Raw genomic sequence first — 17,047 nt, 5'->3', positions numbered from 1 at the left:
AGATTTAGTTGTTCATCAAGATAAACGAGCTCTCTTTGAAGCTGGCTATTTTGGCAGCCTTTTTGCTTAAGAAAAGAAAGGAGCACCAGGGAAGTGTCTGGAAAACTGTCAAAGTTTTTGTTGAAGTCCATTGCACAAACCCAAACCTGTACAATGCCTTGTACAGGTGCACTGCAATTCAAGAAAAACACAAAAGCAATTTGTTTCAATATCATGATAATATTAAAAGAAATTAGTCCCGGACACTGGTTTGCAATTTGCAAGCCCTTGGTCAGATAATGATTTACAAGACTGTATATGGCCTGATCAGCACATTTAAATATATTAAATACTTAACCATAGATACAAATGTATACTATAACTAGACAGTCATACTGTAATCATATTTATAAATATGTGATAAATGTGAACCCAGAAGTGAGCTTCACCTTACGAAACCTACTTTTGTTGACATCCTTGATTGTAAAAACGATTAAAAATAAATAAGCAAGTATGTAAATGATTTAAAATTTGTAAACATGCATAACATAACATGAAAACATCGATCTACAGATTGCTATATAGCTTAAAAAAACACGTTAGTCGTAAATAAATTTAGTCCGTGGTTTGTACAACAGTAGTAGCTCGTAAAATGAAATAGGCCAGCTCTCAAAAAACAGCTAACGTTAACTAGCAGTTGATAATGTTAACTGTTTATTAGCCAACATTGCTAGCTAACGTTGTGATTGGGGTAATTTATACACATTTTAATGACGTTTAGAAGACAGATTTAGCCTTTTACAGTGAGTTTGGTTCCCCGGTTTTCGCAGAATAGAGATCGGTTAAAAAAAGATTCTCAAATCAAAACAAAGGAAGATAAAACTGAAGTTCAAGTTCAACTCTGGGGACCACACAAATGACACCTAACGTTAGATGAAGCTCAATAATGATTAATGCAGTTAAAATATAAAATAATAGTCAGAGGTAACGTTAGAGCACTTCTGAACATTAACTTACAGGAAACGTCAGTCAAACTGAGGGAAGCGTGAAACATTAATATATAAACTGGGTAAATAGAACAATAAACATGTGAAGGAATGTTTACATTTAAAGAAATTGCATCAACTGTCGTAATACGATCCACATTAAGCTATGATAAACACTTGCTAGGCTACGATCTAGCAGCAAAAGTAACATTACCGGTAGTGTACTAATTTTAATACAACACTGAATATTATTTATTGTCATTTGAGGAACGTTTAAACCTGTCTATATATGTGTCAACTGTACTTACTTTCCACTGAAAAAACAAACATTCGTTACTTACGTAAACTTCAAGTCAAAACATCACGAAATAGCGAAGTCTGTCGACTTATTAAACAAACACGAATGTGCACAAGAGAATCCCCCGTTTACATGCGTCACCCAGGATGACGCGTCACTGAAAGGCGTGGTCAAAATCCAAAGAAAAGCAAAGACATGTGATATATTATATGATGAAGAGCTAATAAGTAATAAATAAGGTAATATATTATTCTAATATGGTTATTATTTATTTTATTGGCATATTTTTAGAAAACACTATGACATGGTAATTTTTTGTATTTATTATATTATTTATTTTTATTACATTTTATATTATCTCAAATATGAATCAGCATTTTCTATAATGTCTAAATTCTAAATCAAAATACATATCTGATTACATTTAAATTAAATTACATATCTGATATGACTTAATATATATTTAACATCAAACAATATAATTCATATTCTCAAGGATTAAAAATTAAACGAAAAAAAGAGAAGACTGCACAACCGTAGTGACTCTTCATCGCTTGAATGTCTTGAGTCTCAACCAGGAACCGCAGTCCACCAACATACCGAGTTTAACGAATTTATTCCCGGACGTGTGATGGCGTGACTGCAGTGGGTTTTGGAACCATATTCTCGAGTAAACAAGGTTTGAGGTTAACCAAACGTAAGTTCAGGGTATAACTAACGGTGCTTTCTGGAATAACGTGACACTTCTGAAGTATGATGTTACTGATTTCACCTTCACCATAGCAGACAGATTGCGGTCTTTGCATTTGACGTATTTCCTTATAAGTGTGTGTGCAAAACATTTCATTACCCAATGGGACACAATTACAGTATTGTAAAATTTCAAGTATTGGCAGAGCTTTTTGACTTTCTAAATGTTTTTAAAATCCTGTTGAGTTTTATTTTCAAAGCGGTACCAATTCAGGGCCACCTAGTAGCTGACAATGGACACCCATCCTGAACCCTTCAACGCCAGCTGAGAAATGATACACCTGACCTGTCACATTGCAGCAAGAGGTCTTGTTGAGAGGGTGTTTGGAAAAAGCAGTTTCCCTGCTTGCCGAATGGACTTCGAACAAAGCTTGTCTTGACAACAGTTGCAGTCACTGTTGCTCAGAGCAGGCAGTGCTGTATAACTTCGGGGGAAAAGTCTTCGAGATGATGTACTATCAGAGTTTAAAGTGGATTACTGAATTGACGCTCATCTTAAACACTGCTCACTATACACTGCTCCAAAGCAGTATTCAAAATAGTGTAGATTCAGTGTGCATTTTGAAGACCTTCTTGCATTCTTGCACATTTCCTGTTGCATGCACTCACTTTCAAGTGGCCAAGAGTGCAAATGTGGGTATTTGGACAGGCCCTGATTAAATTGGTAAAACAGCATCACACAGCAAAACATTTAAAAACTTTATTTACAATTAAAAAGCACCAGTTAATTGAAAAGATAAATGTACCATTCAACAGCAAACTATAAATATGCACTGATTCATGCCACAAAAAAAACTATGAATAATGGTGATGTTAAGGGTTAATGACAAAAAGAGGATCTGAAGTTTCACGAGTGACAAATGCTGATTAATGCTAAAACATCTGACTATTGCATTCCAGAAATACAGTATGTAGGTCTGACGACATGCAGTACATGACAAATTCAGTGCTAGTATCCAGGGAAACCAAAGCTCATGGAACGGGCAGCACTTCTGCCCACAAGCTTCCTCCCAGCTTTTGGAAGAGACCCTAGTTGTGATGACTGCTGCGGTGAGGTAGCAGCCAGTCGGGCCTCCTTGAGTTCTCTAAATAGAAATAAAAAGGCATGGCAATTTAAGACCTCTATAAGCAGAAGTGATTAGTCCAAAAAAGTAAATAAATGCTACCTCATGAAATAGAGTACTACAGAATAGTCCAACACAAGATAACTCATCTCACCTTTCCAGCATAGCAGTTCTGAACTTTTCCACATTTAATTCCTTACGAAGTTGTGCAGCCAGTTTGCCTATCCTCTCCTTGCGCAGTACATCATGACGACACAATGCAGATGCAGATGGCCTAGTTGTAGGATCAGGATCCAACAGGGTCTATCATATACAAATGTATTGTACATATTAGAGACTGATATAAAATGTAATCAACTTTAAAACCAGAAGTACCAGTTCTAACAAATTTTGAACCACAAAACCAGTCTTAAAAGTCTGCATGAACCAAAAGTTGAGCAGTGACGTAATTCCAGCTGAAATTGAATATTGAATAGACCATTGGTTTTATGTTTGCGCTCCTCCGCTCTGTCTCTCACTCATAGAAACCTAACAGTTGGATTACTTGTTCACATCAAGACTAGCAATGCAGGCTAACAAAGTCAATTTTGACTTCATGCTGACTTTAAGCTGCATAGGTATATTTGTAGCAATAGTCAACAACACATTGTATTGATCAAGACTATACATTTTTCTTTTCTGAAAAAAAAAAAAAAAAATCATTAATATTAGTAATTTGATTAAGAACTTAATTTGGACAACTAAAAAAAAAAAAAAAGGCGATTTTCTTTTTTTTTTTTACAATATTCAGATTTATTTTTTTTTTGCACCCTCAGATTCAAGATTTTCAAATAGTATTATCTCAACCAAATATTGTCCTATCCTAACAAACCACACGTCAGTGAAAAGCTTATTTATTCAGCTTTCAGATGATATAGTATATAAAAAAAATAATAATAAACTCCAAAAATTGACCCTTATGACTGGTTTTGTGGTCCAGGGTCACAATTTCACAAATGTGTTTTAGGCAACACTAATAAAAATTATAGGGTAAATATGAATTCTGAAATGTGCATTAAACACCCTGTACTTTTTATTTTTATATGTCATTCTTGTTTTGGACTTTAATGTTAGTGGCACAACTATTTTGAAGAGCTCTCTATAAAGCTGTGGTACCCATTCAGAATGTACTAATATGTATCATTTAGGGCAGGGGTCTCAAACTCATTTAAGGTTGAGGGCCAGATTACAGAAAATGTCCCCTTGTGCGGGCCAGATTACCTTTTTGTTAAACTCGAGTTTGCTTACAATTACATTAATATTAACCATACAAACTACAATATAATTCACAAAAAAAGTGTGTGTGTGTATACACATATAGGAAAACTTTTTTTGAAGATGATGCTAGGTTATTTTAGGGGTGTTCAATATTGACACAAAATGACATATAACCATATTTTGCAGAGTGTTTTTGAGATGGTTTAAGCCTGACATGGATAAATAAATGACACTAAAGCTATCAGTAGGTGGCAGCAAATCTCGGTCTTTGAGTGATCAACTGACTCATTCAAAACGGCCGATTCATTTAGAAATGAAGTTAGAGATTGTCTTTATGAATAGGCCAGTGAATCATAGATTGAAATGCTTTGATCAAAAACAAAGATCCATTCCATAACAAAATACTCAGTGCTGCACGGAGACACACAATTGGTCTTTCTCTGGCCTTGTTAAAAACTTTTCCTTGGTGAAACAGAGATAGACAGCATTGTGACTGATATAACACACTTAATACTAGCATCTTTTTAGTTGAGCTATTGTATAAAAGCAATCGCACTGACATTCGGGAAAGCAACACGCTTGTTATAGTTAGACATTTCTTAACGATCATGATATAAATATTTAAAATACAGGGCACTTTTGCCTAATATTTTGAATTATATTGTAACCTGATAGCCTTCATCTGACACTGAAAAACTCAATGCGTGTTTTTTTTTGTTGGCAAAGTAAAAAAAAAAAAAAAAGTCAGTTCGCACATCATTAAAACAACCCGTTAGGATATTAGTACACAAATATTGCACACTCCTTGCTCATATCCTTTCTCTATACGAAGCTGTCCAGTGCATCAGTGTAATTTAATATTAGCCACGAATTGTGATTAAACGTACACATTGGCGTTTCTCCTTAAATAGCCTGTCCGTCGTTCCAGGCCAAATTGTCTTCTTTTGGACATGTTTAAAAATCACAAGAAAATTGCCACACAAGCAATCATCATATCCTCATGCTGCTTGAGATTCTGGCGCCACTTTAAAAGGCGCATGTTAAGTGACAGACTCCCGAGGCGTAATATAACGTAAATTAATTTGTTCCTCTTTAAATTCAAAATTAAACATTTTAGCAAACACCCTTTATTTAATTTTCAAAGTGATGTTTAATTTATTTTTATATTATTGTTTAAATCCTGCTGTGGGCCGGATTGGACACCTCTGCGGGCCGTGTGTTTGACACCCCTGATTTAGGGACAAATAAGGTACAAAGCTGCACCTTTTGAAAGGCACTGCTCCAGTGAATGTTTTCGGAAAGTGTAAACTCTGAGTTAAGGAACATGAGAGAGAGAGAAAATTTGAGCGTTCAATAAACCACACACATGTACGGCTTTTAAAATGCACCTTTAGAAGGTCTTTAAAGGGTGCTGGTAACTCCTGGGGCAGGCTGGGTAGCGCACCCTGCCTGAGGCTGTGCCAGTCATCTCCATTCTGAGGAAGTGGTGGAGCTCCGGCAGCTAATAACACAGTCAGGCCCAGTGCAAAAATATCTGCTTTAGGAAGGTGTGTATAGTCCTGCAAAAAAAACAAAAAAAAAACCCGACAACAACTGGTTAAATCCACAGTTAGATTGTTTTTAAATTCATACCCACTGTATATAAGATCAGTGCAGTTCTCTGGATAAGATCGCTATGGTTTAAACTCTGCAACATACAGAACATTCTGATAAAGTTCAAACCGATACCATACCTCTCGCAGGACCTCAAAGGCCAAGAAGCGGCTATCCCCTTCCTCTACCCGAGGATTTGAGATGGATGTTACATGACCCAAGTCACCTTAAGAACAAGATATTCATGTCACATCACATATATACTTTATTTTTTTCCTCAATTGGGCAAATGTCCAATGTCCACTTAAATTGTTTCTTTGTGATGAGTTTAATTTAAATTTAGGCAAAAATGGTTTTGGAGGGCTGAAATAATTGGACCGAAATGGTGACATTTAGTCTGAAATATGACGAGGTTGCTCATTGCCAAACAACTTTACTATACTCATGTCTTTTACCTGGGTCAAAACACCCTGAACAGCATATGGAGTTGTTACTAAAATTAGTTTAAGCTAGATGAAAACTTTAATTTTGCTTTATATTAAAAGTTATTTTGTTGCCCCTCCAATAATACCAAGAGTGTTTACTTTTGGGGCAGTTAAGATCCATGTTAGAAATGTGTCGTTTCAGGTCACTAAAGACCCAAATATGTACTGTAATCAAGACTGGCAAATAATTTATGCATTTAACGGTTAAACATAAGTAAAAATAAGGTAGATACCAATTTTATATACAACCCCATAGGAGGGGCTTTCATCCTCTTCTTCACTATCTCCCTCTCCACCTGCACTTGAGCTTGGTCGACGGCGGATAAAAATATTACCTAAAAAGAATGGGAAAATTAAACATGCAAATCCAGTTTATCATCAAGTGTTATAGGCATGCGAGAAACAAAGCTCACTGGGTTTAATGTCGAGATGCACTAGGCCTAGGCTGTGGATGTATTTGAGCCCCATGGAGACCTGAAGGAGCAGATCACTCATCTCAGGAACACAGAAGAACTCTCCTTGCTCTCCTTTTTCAGTTATAGCATCATGGAGGCTACCACCTATAAGTGTAATAAACCAAAAGAGTTAGCCTTGTTAAAGAAAAAAAAGTCTCAACTCCAAACACATGATCGTCAATGTAGTTTTGTGAGCTTCTGTCCTACCATCACAGTACTCATTTTGTATAATCATATGGTCATCCTCAGCCCATGCGGAGTAGTAACGCACAACATGAGGGTGATGGCCCAACACTGCATGGGCGTACACTTCCTTCAAGGCCAGCTGCCTGAAGAGACAAATAAAAGAACTCTTATGGTTTAGGATTCATTGAGGAAGCACAAAAACCATATACAGAATCTAACCAGATTTAGAATAGTCCTTAGGGGTTTTAAATTTGGAAAACTGAGAACATGAAGCCCAATGTGGCTGGCAGTGCTGACTCACTCGTTGGCTGAGCCTGCAATAGGCCTGCGCGAGCGCTTGATGGCGTACATGCAACCATCCAACCTCTTCACACAGCGATACACAGTACCAAACTCGCCCACACCGATGCAGCTCAGCTCTAGAAACTCACTCTCATAACGCGACAGCATGCGGGCTGACACTGCTGGCCTCTGAAGGGCAACAGATGGGAGACCGTGTGAGAGAACAAAATAGATTTGCCAAAGCTTTTGGTGGGATTAAGACAAACCTACTACATATAAAAACAAGGATAAGCAATGGTCTTTGAAACCATACCTTTGAGGGGAGGAAGAAATTTTCATCCTCTGACGAGTTCTGAGTTTCCTTAGATCTGTAAGGTAATGGTACTTCAGTGTAAAATCTAGTTCCTAAAATGTCGTTGCTTGAAGGAAAGAGCGGTTACCTTTGTGCATCGTCATCATCATCATCACTCCTTTGGCTCTTCCTCTTGTGGTGTTCACTGTTCCTGCGCACGGTCTCTGGTGTGAAAGGGTTAATGTTTACAGAGGGCATACGATCAAAAGCAGTAGACAAACGAAGGAATCTTTGACTGCGACGTGGCTTGCTGCTAGAGCAAGGTAGAGTCGCTTTAGACAGCAAACTCTGTGGGAAGAGGAAATTCGATTATATAAACAGCAAGCAATTCTTTACAGGGCCAAATGTATTGCTACTACAAAAGCATACAGCAGATGGTCACCACATCAAAGTTTACATGAATCTGAGGCACTGCAAGGTCACCTTTGGTGTACTGGGAGAGTCACAAAGCCGGAGTTTTTTCCAAGCAGCATACGGAATGGGAGACGTAGGGTTGGAGGGGGAAACGGTGATACTCCTGGTGCGGTGGCGCTGTACCCGGGGTGTCCGACAGGGGCTTCTGACTGGAACACTCCTGTGCGCCCATTCAAAGCTATTGTCACTGCTGTCCTCCTCCCCACTGCTGGAGAAGTTTAGATGCTGCTGTGCTGCATTCACAGAGGCCATTTCAGACCACTGCAATCAGAAAAATTTTACAGATTTAAGGAGAAAAAAGGGGGTTAGTATGGCAACTAATGTGTAAATTAATGATTAATCAATGTGGATAACTAGAGTGGGACTATAGATGGCCTATACAATTATTTATGGTGTTCAATAAATTTGATCTTAGCAATTGTGAGGGATTGTTTAATTTTATTTATTTTACATTATATGTAATTAAAATGTACACACAAACACAAAATGTAAGGTAAACAATCACAAGTTATGAGATTAGTCTCCTTGGGTAACTCAGGCCTCATTATCTCAAGGATCTCATAAATTTGTTGTGAAAAGATAAACCCATTTACAGATTCTCTCAAAATATATCTTAGGTCACTCACATGGTCTTATTATGCTGTTTTGAACCACATACATGCAATTTCAACTTACCCTGAGATGAACGCATGGTCCACCACGTTTGAACTTGGCGCGAAAACTTTAATGAGGTCCTTTAAGATGGGCGGAGTGCCCTGACCTTAATTAACTCCTTCAACTAGCGTCAAATATTTAAATTCAGGACTCGAATCTTTGAATCTGTTCGCTGAATAAAAAATGAATAAAAAAGATTTGTTCAGATCCGTTAATAACTTTAATTTGACGGTTTATTTGTGATCACATCAATTGTTATCACTTTTCTCTCCATATGTGAAATTCTGAGTATAACTGGACTAACGTTAACTAAAACGTTACATAAAATATAATAATACCCCAAATTAATTATGAGTTTTCATATAGCCTTTGCATGAGTTTGTGGTCATCAGACAGTCACCTTTACAAAATCATGAGGTTTTTACTCCCTTCTCTGCTTGTTGTGTGAAGTAAGCCAGATGTCACTTTCGTTCAGAAGACCGAATCGTTCGGTATAGGGGGCGTATACGTTTAGTAGTTTCAACGGTTTCAACCAATGAAATGCTAGTTCACAGCTTTGCCAAGTCTATGAGTAAGACATGTTCCTGGATCAACATTACTGTCCAAAAATACAGACAAAACCCAATCCCTACCCCTACACCTAACCCTAACCATAATGTATTCCTAAAATAAGTGTGAAATCATAGGTGATTAACAAGGGCGTAGAAACACCCAACCCTGATCGTAGGCCTAAAACAGATATTTCCTGAAAAGTTACCCTGAATTCTGATTGGTTAATTGGAATGTCAGTCTTTGAATGCAGTAAAGTGGTCACTCGATTCAGAAAATAAACAACTTGAAAAACCAACCTCTAATCATCAAACCCGTATAGACGACAAATAAATAATAGAAAAATTATTTTAATTTATATTAAATTAAATTAAATTAAATTTAATGATTTATATACAGTACATATGTGCATGAATTCTGACTGTCATGGAAAACTAATTATGGTCGCCAGTGAAGTCGTCATCATATTTATTTTAGTGTACTGCGCACACAGACAACATCATACTGTGTTTATTTTTCGGGTGGGAGTTGGTTGATCACAATAACCCTCTTGCACCACGTGAGCGGAAGTATGTGACATCATCAAAATAGTGTACGCCTGGGTAGCGTCTGTTACCCTGCCTGGATTACTACATTTAGGGATCGTTTGAATTGCAAACGCTATGTTCCGTTTCATGCGTGGCGTTTGTCGCTTTGATTGACCGCTCGGTATCGAGTGCGACGGCTCTGTTTATTTCTTCTAGATATCGAAAACACTATGGTGGAGCAGTCCGACCGCGCTCCGCTGCTGGACTGGGAGGAGGTTCCCCCGGCCGAACTTGCCCCAACGGCTCCATCACCGGAGACTGAGGATTCAGTGCAGTCTGGTCTGTCTAGTTACCCGACCGAGGGCGGTGTACGGGCAGACATCTCCCTGAATGCAAGCCCGGCGACACCGAGTAGTGTAACAGCTGTTTCAGATGAAAGTGCACACTCTCCCCAGAAACACAGCGGCCCGGGAGGAGATGCTTCCGCCGCTGATGAAGAGGGAGACTGCGCCTTTCATGGACTGTCAATCAGGGATCGGAGGATCGCTGGATGGGAAGAAAAAGATCAAATTGTTGCAGTGTTTGTTGTGACTTTCGACACAAGATCTGGTGAGGTTCACTGTGAAATGCTCTAAAATTGTAAAACAATGTCCGAGATGATGATGTGGGTGAAGAGGAGAAATCTTTGAAAAATCTAGTTTAAAAAACAGGCTGAGTTCTCAGAAATATTATAATTATAATCATTGTGCTTTCACACAGTGTTGAGCTTGAAAACGATTATTTACAAATGTTTAAATTAGTAAAACATACTATATTTTTAACATCCTAATGACCTTAAAAATCATTATATATATTGCAAATCTAATTAATAATGTTGTTAGTAGTTACAATGTTTCTTTGCTGTTTATTCTTTTTTAGAAATAATATTAATGAAAGATTATGCCGACTGCTCTTTTTTTCACTTTTTATGAGACAATATTCAAACAGTTACACCAATTATTTTTAACTGTATGTTATAAAAACATTGATAATAACCCTTAATTCTGAAACTAAAAGCATGTTCGTCATACAAGTGTATAGTAGTTGTCATAACACATGTAAGGAAATGAATATACTATGAAGTGAGAGTTGTATAAGTCATACAGCTGACTACTGTACTGTTTTTAAGACTTCCTCTTTTTTTCATAGGGAGTTCAGTGGAAAAAGTCATTTAGAGAGTTTTGTGTTCTTCTGCAAACACTGTTTGATTAAAGCCTGGTCCAACAGCTTCACAATTGTTTACATAGGCCCACATTGTCTTTTACAGGGAACATGATAGAATGGTGCCTACCTCAAGATGTAAATCTGGAGGGAGTAGAGTTCAAGTCTATGGCAAGCGGCTCTCATCGGATCTCAAGTGACTTCATGTGGGAAACTTTCATAAATGTCACTGCATTAATATAAGAGACAGAGGACATTTGTAACATTTTGCTTAATAATGCATATCTATATCACAGGCCTACCATATATAAATACATGCATATAGTTTTGTTTTCAAATGAGTAATTCATTCAAGATGTTTTGTTAGAAGATGATGATAATAGTTTGGTTATTAGTTGCGAATCTTCATCCAAACAGCTTAAATTTGTGTGCATGTATATAGATTAATCCAGGTGAAATGTGCTTGTCTTATCTTTCAGATATTTTCGTAAAGGCTGTTACTTTGGACTAGCGTGCTTTGCCAACATGCCCGTGGAGAGTGAGCTGGAACGAGGAGCTCGGATGAAATCTGTAGGGATTTTGTCTCCTTCTTACACACTGCTATACCGTTACATGCACTTCCTGGAAAATCAAGTCCGGTAAGTGTGTGCTTGCTTCACATTGTTATGTCGCGTTCTCTTAGGCCCTGTTTGCACTAGTGCATTTTCATTTAAAATTAAAAATGCACTAGTGTAAACAGGGCCCTATGCTTTTGCATGCATCATTTCTATTTTAAGATGTTATGTATTAAACATAAGCTCTGAGTTGCATGCAATGTGACATGGAATTTGTTTAATTTGGACTCACTCGACCACATCTCTTCTTCAATCAGTTAAGGTGATTATGTAAGATTAAGGTGTAATATGCAGCATGTAAAATTGTAATATAAAGTTGATCAACCGCGTTAAAAATGTGTGTTGCTCAATGTCTGCATCTAAATAAAGCAACTTCCTGTTAAGTGCAATGCATTTTATGACCACACCAACAGTCTGCACATGCTTTCTTGAAGGCACCAGTTGCAGTGCCCAGGTCAGTATTCTCCACTGGAAGCTTTCTATGAGGACAAAAAAGCAGTGTTGCCTCTGGGAGGAAACGGTTTGGTCACAGCCTGCCCGACCAGTGCTCTTGGGCCCATGGTCAACCGCTGCATGCATCCAGAGATGAAGGTTTGAAGATATAAACCCAACATTATCTGTCACTAATCAAAGCTTCAGCTTCCATTAAATTCCAGTTCAAATATATATATATTTTAATGACAGTAGTATTAGATAATTAGATTATTTTTATTTTTTTTTCTGATGTGTGTGTTTCTAGTTTCTGATGAAATCTAGGCCAGGCCACTCGGGGAATTTCATGTTACTGATTAACCAGGGAGCAGTGCTTCTGCACCTCCTAGCAGCATTATATGCATATGAAAAAAACTATTGTGAGACAATTTCTCTGTCCACAAACCACAAGATCCTCTATTGTTTAAGAAGAATTCCATACTCTTGTTTAAAAAAATACGCTGAGATATACTTTAACTCAGAACTAGATTTGGTTGTTAAGTAAAGCCTTGTTCAGTCTTGAAGATGCACTTTCTAAATCCATGTTAATGGTTTTTATAGTAATAGATACAGAAAATTGGTTGTTAATATAATTAAAAAATTAATGATTTCCAGTATAAAGTACACAAACATTATAAAAAAATTTTTGAAAATGAAATTGTTCTTTGAACTTTGTATAAGTGCAGTATGAATTTACTAGGATGTCAGGGAATTAAAAAAAAAACAAGATTACATTGAATTACACTTTCTATTAATCAGCAAAATACTTGTGATTACTGGCTGAATGGTCTCTCACTGAATGATCTCTAACTGTTATTCTAATCATTTTTTAAAATAATTATTTTACTTTTTATGATATAAAAGCTGCCATGTTTTCTTTTTTACATTTTGAGAGCCTGTATGGTACTTGTGATCATTTAATAAGAGATCGGAAGAACAAATCATGTCCCTTGTCTGTTCTCTGTCCACCTCTGATCAGATCACGCACCCAGCTGGCTGCATGTCCCACTTCATCCGCTTCTTTGGAGAGCAGATCATGGTGCTCTGGAAGTTTGCTTTGCTCAGGAAACGCATCCTCATTTTCTCTCCTCCCCCTGTCGGTGTGGTCTGCTATCGGGGTGAGAGTGGAAACCCATTTACACGCACATGTCTATGCATATTTTCCATAACAAATTAAAGACAGCTTGAGAATCCATTGATAACGATCATGCACATGCTCTTGCACATTGTCACTGATTTGTGTATTTGTAAAGTTAGATTTTTGACACTATGTTTTTTGACTTGCATCTCTTAGTATACTGTTGCTGCTGCCTTGCTAATGTATCCATTCCTGGGATGGGCGTTTCTGTTCCGGAGTTCCGCCCTTTCTTCTACATCAATGTTGCTGACATCTCCGCTCTTGAGACTGAGCCGTCTTACGTGGCCTGTAAGTGTCACAGTCAAGAAAAGGACTAAAGTTGGAGGCAAAATGCATAATTCCACAGGCACAAAAAGGTTAATTGTTGTAAACAATGGATGTTAAATAAAATCCATTAGTCTAGAATGAGTTTAGCTCTTGGTAGTGAGTTTAGGAAATAAGAACCTTTACGTCCAACATAAGTAGGAAGTAAGTTACTCTGTAAGAAGAAATCAGTGGAGTAATTTTTATCTGGGTTCTCAGGTACAACAGAGAAGATCTTTGAGGAAAAGAAGGAGCTGTATGATGTGTACATTGACAATCAGAATGTAAAGACACATAGAGAGAGCCTCCAGCCTCTGCTTAGACTCAACAGTGCGGACAGAGAGAAGTATCGCAAGCTCTGTGAGCAAAGGTATGTCAGCCTTTTAAAATCTCAAAAGCTTATGAGGAAAAAATTGGATAACTTATTGTTCCACAGGCATGTGATGGTGTTGATATCTTTGCAGACAGTTGCTGCTGTACTCTCAGGAGGTGGATGGAGACTGCACTTCTAATGAGGAAGAGCTCTTCATTTTGTACGTGATGGAATTCTACGACTCAGCACAATGATGAAGTTTATCACATCAGCAGATTTTAATGAGACAGAAAGAGTATTTGGAGGAACACAATACACTTTTTGTGAAAATAGTTGAACCTTGATTAAGAAAAACTATTGGGAAACTGATGGAAATGATATTTTCATACTTTGAATTGTGAATAGTAAAAAAATAATAAAAGATAATAATTGTTATATTATAGTTCAAAAGTTTGGGGTTAGTAAGATTTTTTTTTATAATCTCTCATGCGTACCAAAGATGCATTTATTTGATAAAAATACAATAAAAACAGTAATACAGTGATCCTTCAGAAAACATTCTAATATTCTGATTATATGTATAATATGTATATATATATATATATTTTTTTTTTTTCAATGAATAGGAAGTACAAAAGAACATCATTTATTTAAACAGAAGCTTTTTGTAACAATTTATTGATGTCTTTACTGTAAATTTTGGTTAATGTAATGCATCCTTCCTGGAAAAAAGACCGTAGAAATGTCTTTAAAAAAATTACAAGCCCCATGTTTTTTTTAATGGTAGTGTGTTTGTTGTACATTTATATGATTGCATACAGTATTTTTATTTAACACTTAAAAATCAAAAATCCCCCCAAAAAGTTATATAAATGTACTTTTGGAAGACAACTGTTTTTTTTTTTGTTTTTGTTTTTTATGTATTACATTTTTGGGTTTTGTAGGAGTGTTTTGGGGTTTTGTTGTGCAAACCAATGGAAAATGAAATGTTTATGTTGCTGTGATTAATCTTTATGAAATTTCCCTCTGTTTGTGTTCCAGGTTCTTCATGGAGCAGAACAACAGAATCTTCCAGACCCTGTCTGAGGTGGCAGGGAGCGCCGATCCTACCCTGACTGCTGAACACGTGAGAGCCATGGGGCTGGATCCTCAGGGTGACCGCAGTTTTCTCGTCGACCTGCTGGAAATCTACGGCATCGACGTCATGCTGGTTATCGACAACCCCTGCTGCCCGTAAGACTCTCAGTCTCTGCCGCTCTCTCTGGAGCCCGTTTTCTTTTAGGGCTACAACACACTGCCTACTGATTACCTGCTTTCTTTTCTCTCTTTCTCTGGCCTGGCTTTCTCAGGAGCCATTCCTGACCCCTCTGGACCGCACTGATACTGCTAACACCAAAAGGTGCAATCCATCTGCAGGCTTTTTGTGCACTCTGCAGCCAGGCAATCCAGTGACGTCTTTCTGCTTGTCTATCTTATGTGCTTAGTGTCCTACCAGCCATCTTGGATTTCTTCTCAACTTGTTTCAAAAACATGATGATCTCTGTGCCTCTCTCTACTGCTTTTTATTGTGTGGTCTTCACCTGTGACTTTGTTCTTCTAGCCAGTGCTGTCTGGGGGAACTGAAGTGAATATAAATCTGCTTCACTTGGACACCGGAGAATTGGAAAAACAGTCCGTCAGCGGGGAACTCTCACTTCCCGGATCCACGTATTTATGCTGGTAACAGCGGTTTAGTAAAGTCTGCTTTGAATGTCAGATCTGTATTTCTAAAACTTTTATGGATGTTGCATATTACACACATTACTGTGATGGTGAAGATTTTCACAGTCTTTGCCACATTTTTTTAACTTAATCATGTACATGTAAACAGTCGTTTCATTTTGGGAAAAAACAGACATCAGTCTCTTTTTGTTGTGTTACTTGTGGATTTTTACTGTGCATGGACAATAGACACAATCTGTTCCCTACTCTAGTTTGGCACAGCACTTAATGACTTATATGAATGGGGGTGAACAACAGTGTACCCAAATGTTATCTGATGAATGTGGCTGTCATTTCAATGCTGTCTATGCCATTCTCTTGTTTAAGCATTTGCAATTATTACACTTACTAAATGGACTGAAAACTACTGAATTTAAACATAAAATGTGTATTTGTTCATTCTTGACACTCTTGGTACTGAATGTAAATTGTACATTTAATGCACATATGATTTAAACAGACACAGAAATGTGACCTTCAGCTTTTGGAGTCCCTTAATCTGTTCTGAAGAAATGAATGTGATTCTATTCCTGTCTGTTATCAGTGAATGCTCCTGATTATTATTTGTTAAAGACTTTGAATATGTATTATTATTTTAATGTATTTGGGTCGATCATTTCTGGATAACAGCAGCAAACTGGCCTCACAAGGCTGATCGATTGTGGTTTTGTGTGCGTTTATATTTTCATCCTGTAACTGGACACTTAATTATTCATAAAGCTGGTGAATTTTAAAAGAAAATTTCAATGGAAAAGTATTTACTTGACCATGAGTTTAAGTAAACCTTGAGTTTACAGTTTCCGTTTATTTCAACCTTCTAATAAAATAATTAATGATAATCGATTTCTTGAGAATGAGTGCAGGCACTCAGGTTTGTCACAGTTTGATGGATGAAGATCTTTAAATTACATTAAATAAAATATTTAAATTAACAATAAATACTACTGTTGATTATAACCTAGATTTGATTGAATGTGAATATTGTTTTTACATTTCTTATCTATCATAGAACTTTCTATATTATAAATCTTTGAAACCATCCTCTTGTAGGATGTTGGTTGGTTATTTAGTGTCCTATTGTAAATGAATGGAGATGTATATTATTGTACAGGTTGTCTGGTGTTGTGTATGTGCGATAGTTTTGTGAGTTATCTAAGTGCTACACAAGTCTTTGTCACAATAACAAGCTTAAATAATGTTGGGTTTTACTCTACTGGTATCACAAAGCACTAGTGTAATGCCTCTGTCTTACACACTATACCTATACAGTAATACAAACTAACAGCATGTGTCTGTGGTTTTAAAGCCACTGATTCTTATTCACATTTGGAAATAAACGGTTCCTTCTTTTCTATCACATGCTTTGTTTGTGCAGTATTTGGGGGTTGTTTTGAGAAAAACAGAACACTGGTTTAC

General features: G+C 37.0%; 2 protein-coding genes across 7 annotated transcripts; one reads left to right on the top strand and one right to left on the bottom strand.

Annotated features, from left to right (window-relative positions):
* Positions 1-2,699: 2,699 nt before the first annotated feature.
* Positions 2,700-9,213, bottom strand: wee2 (WEE2 oocyte meiosis inhibiting kinase). Of its 2 annotated transcripts, XM_026287506.1 has the most exons (13): positions 9,156-9,213; positions 8,777-8,927; positions 8,111-8,362; positions 7,776-7,975; positions 7,649-7,703; positions 7,355-7,524; positions 7,075-7,196; positions 6,826-6,972; positions 6,646-6,747; positions 6,068-6,153; positions 5,723-5,893; positions 3,232-3,380; positions 2,700-3,098 (listed from the first exon to the last, which is right to left on the bottom strand). In XM_026287506.1, the coding sequence occupies exons 3-13, from the start codon at positions 8,351-8,353 to the stop codon at positions 2,963-2,965; spliced, it is 1,581 nt and encodes a 526-aa protein (XP_026143291.1). In that variant the 5' UTR covers positions 8,354-8,362; positions 8,777-8,927; positions 9,156-9,213; the 3' UTR covers positions 2,700-2,962. The 2 variants fall into 2 exon arrangements, with proteins under 2 accessions (XP_026143291.1, XP_026143292.1); XM_026287507.1 differs by lacking the exon at positions 9,156-9,213 and having other exon boundaries at positions 2,701-3,098; positions 8,728-8,784.
* A 631-nt stretch (positions 9,214-9,844) lies between these two features.
* On the top strand, positions 9,845-16,988 carry dennd11 (DENN domain containing 11). 5 transcript variants are annotated; one of them, XM_026287503.1, is made up of 11 exons: positions 9,845-10,440; positions 11,138-11,237; positions 11,511-11,669; positions 12,080-12,236; positions 13,096-13,234; positions 13,411-13,542; positions 13,777-13,927; positions 14,022-14,090; positions 14,912-15,103; positions 15,220-15,269; positions 15,471-16,988. In XM_026287503.1, exons 1-10 carry the CDS (start codon positions 10,062-10,064, stop codon positions 15,230-15,232), a joined length of 1,491 nt encoding a protein of 496 aa, XP_026143288.1. In that variant the 5' UTR covers positions 9,845-10,061; the 3' UTR covers positions 15,233-15,269; positions 15,471-16,988. The 5 variants fall into 5 exon arrangements, with proteins under 5 accessions (XP_026143288.1, XP_026143285.1, XP_026143284.1 ...); XM_026287500.1 differs by lacking the exon at positions 15,220-15,269 and having other exon boundaries at positions 15,475-16,988; XM_026287499.1 differs by lacking the exon at positions 15,220-15,269.
* Positions 16,989-17,047: the final 59 nt, after the last annotated feature.

This window comes from Carassius auratus, chromosome 18, assembly GCF_003368295.1.
Source record: "Carassius auratus strain Wakin chromosome 18, ASM336829v1, whole genome shotgun sequence".
Classification (NCBI taxonomy): domain Eukaryota; kingdom Metazoa; phylum Chordata; class Actinopteri; order Cypriniformes; family Cyprinidae; genus Carassius; species Carassius auratus.
Note: the sequence above shows the minus strand (reverse complement) of the source record. Positions and strands in the feature narration are given on the sequence as shown.

Excerpts from the sequence above, each read along its gene's own strand:
- wee2 (XM_026287506.1), bottom strand. The coding sequence starts at position 8,353 with ATGGCCTCTGTGAATGCAGCACAGCAGCATCTAAACTTCTCCAGCAGT. Across the intron at positions 7,197-7,354 it reads ATTGCAGGCTCAGCCAACGA|GCAGCTGGCCTTGAAGGAAG; the intron begins GTGAGTCAGCAC and ends TTGTCTCTTCAG. Across the intron at positions 3,381-5,722 it reads CCTTTAAAGACCTTCTAAAG|ACCCTGTTGGATCCTGATCC; the intron begins GTGCATTTTAAA and ends TGTATATGATAG.
- dennd11 (XM_026287499.1), top strand. The coding sequence starts at position 10,062 with ATGGTGGAGCAGTCCGACCGCGCTCCGCTGCTGGACTGGGAGGAGGTT. Across the intron at positions 10,441-11,137 it reads GACTTTCGACACAAGATCTG|GGAACATGATAGAATGGTGC; the intron begins GTGAGGTTCACT and ends TGTCTTTTACAG. Across the intron at positions 11,238-11,510 it reads CGGATCTCAAGTGACTTCAT|ATATTTTCGTAAAGGCTGTT; the intron begins GTGGGAAACTTT and ends CTTATCTTTCAG.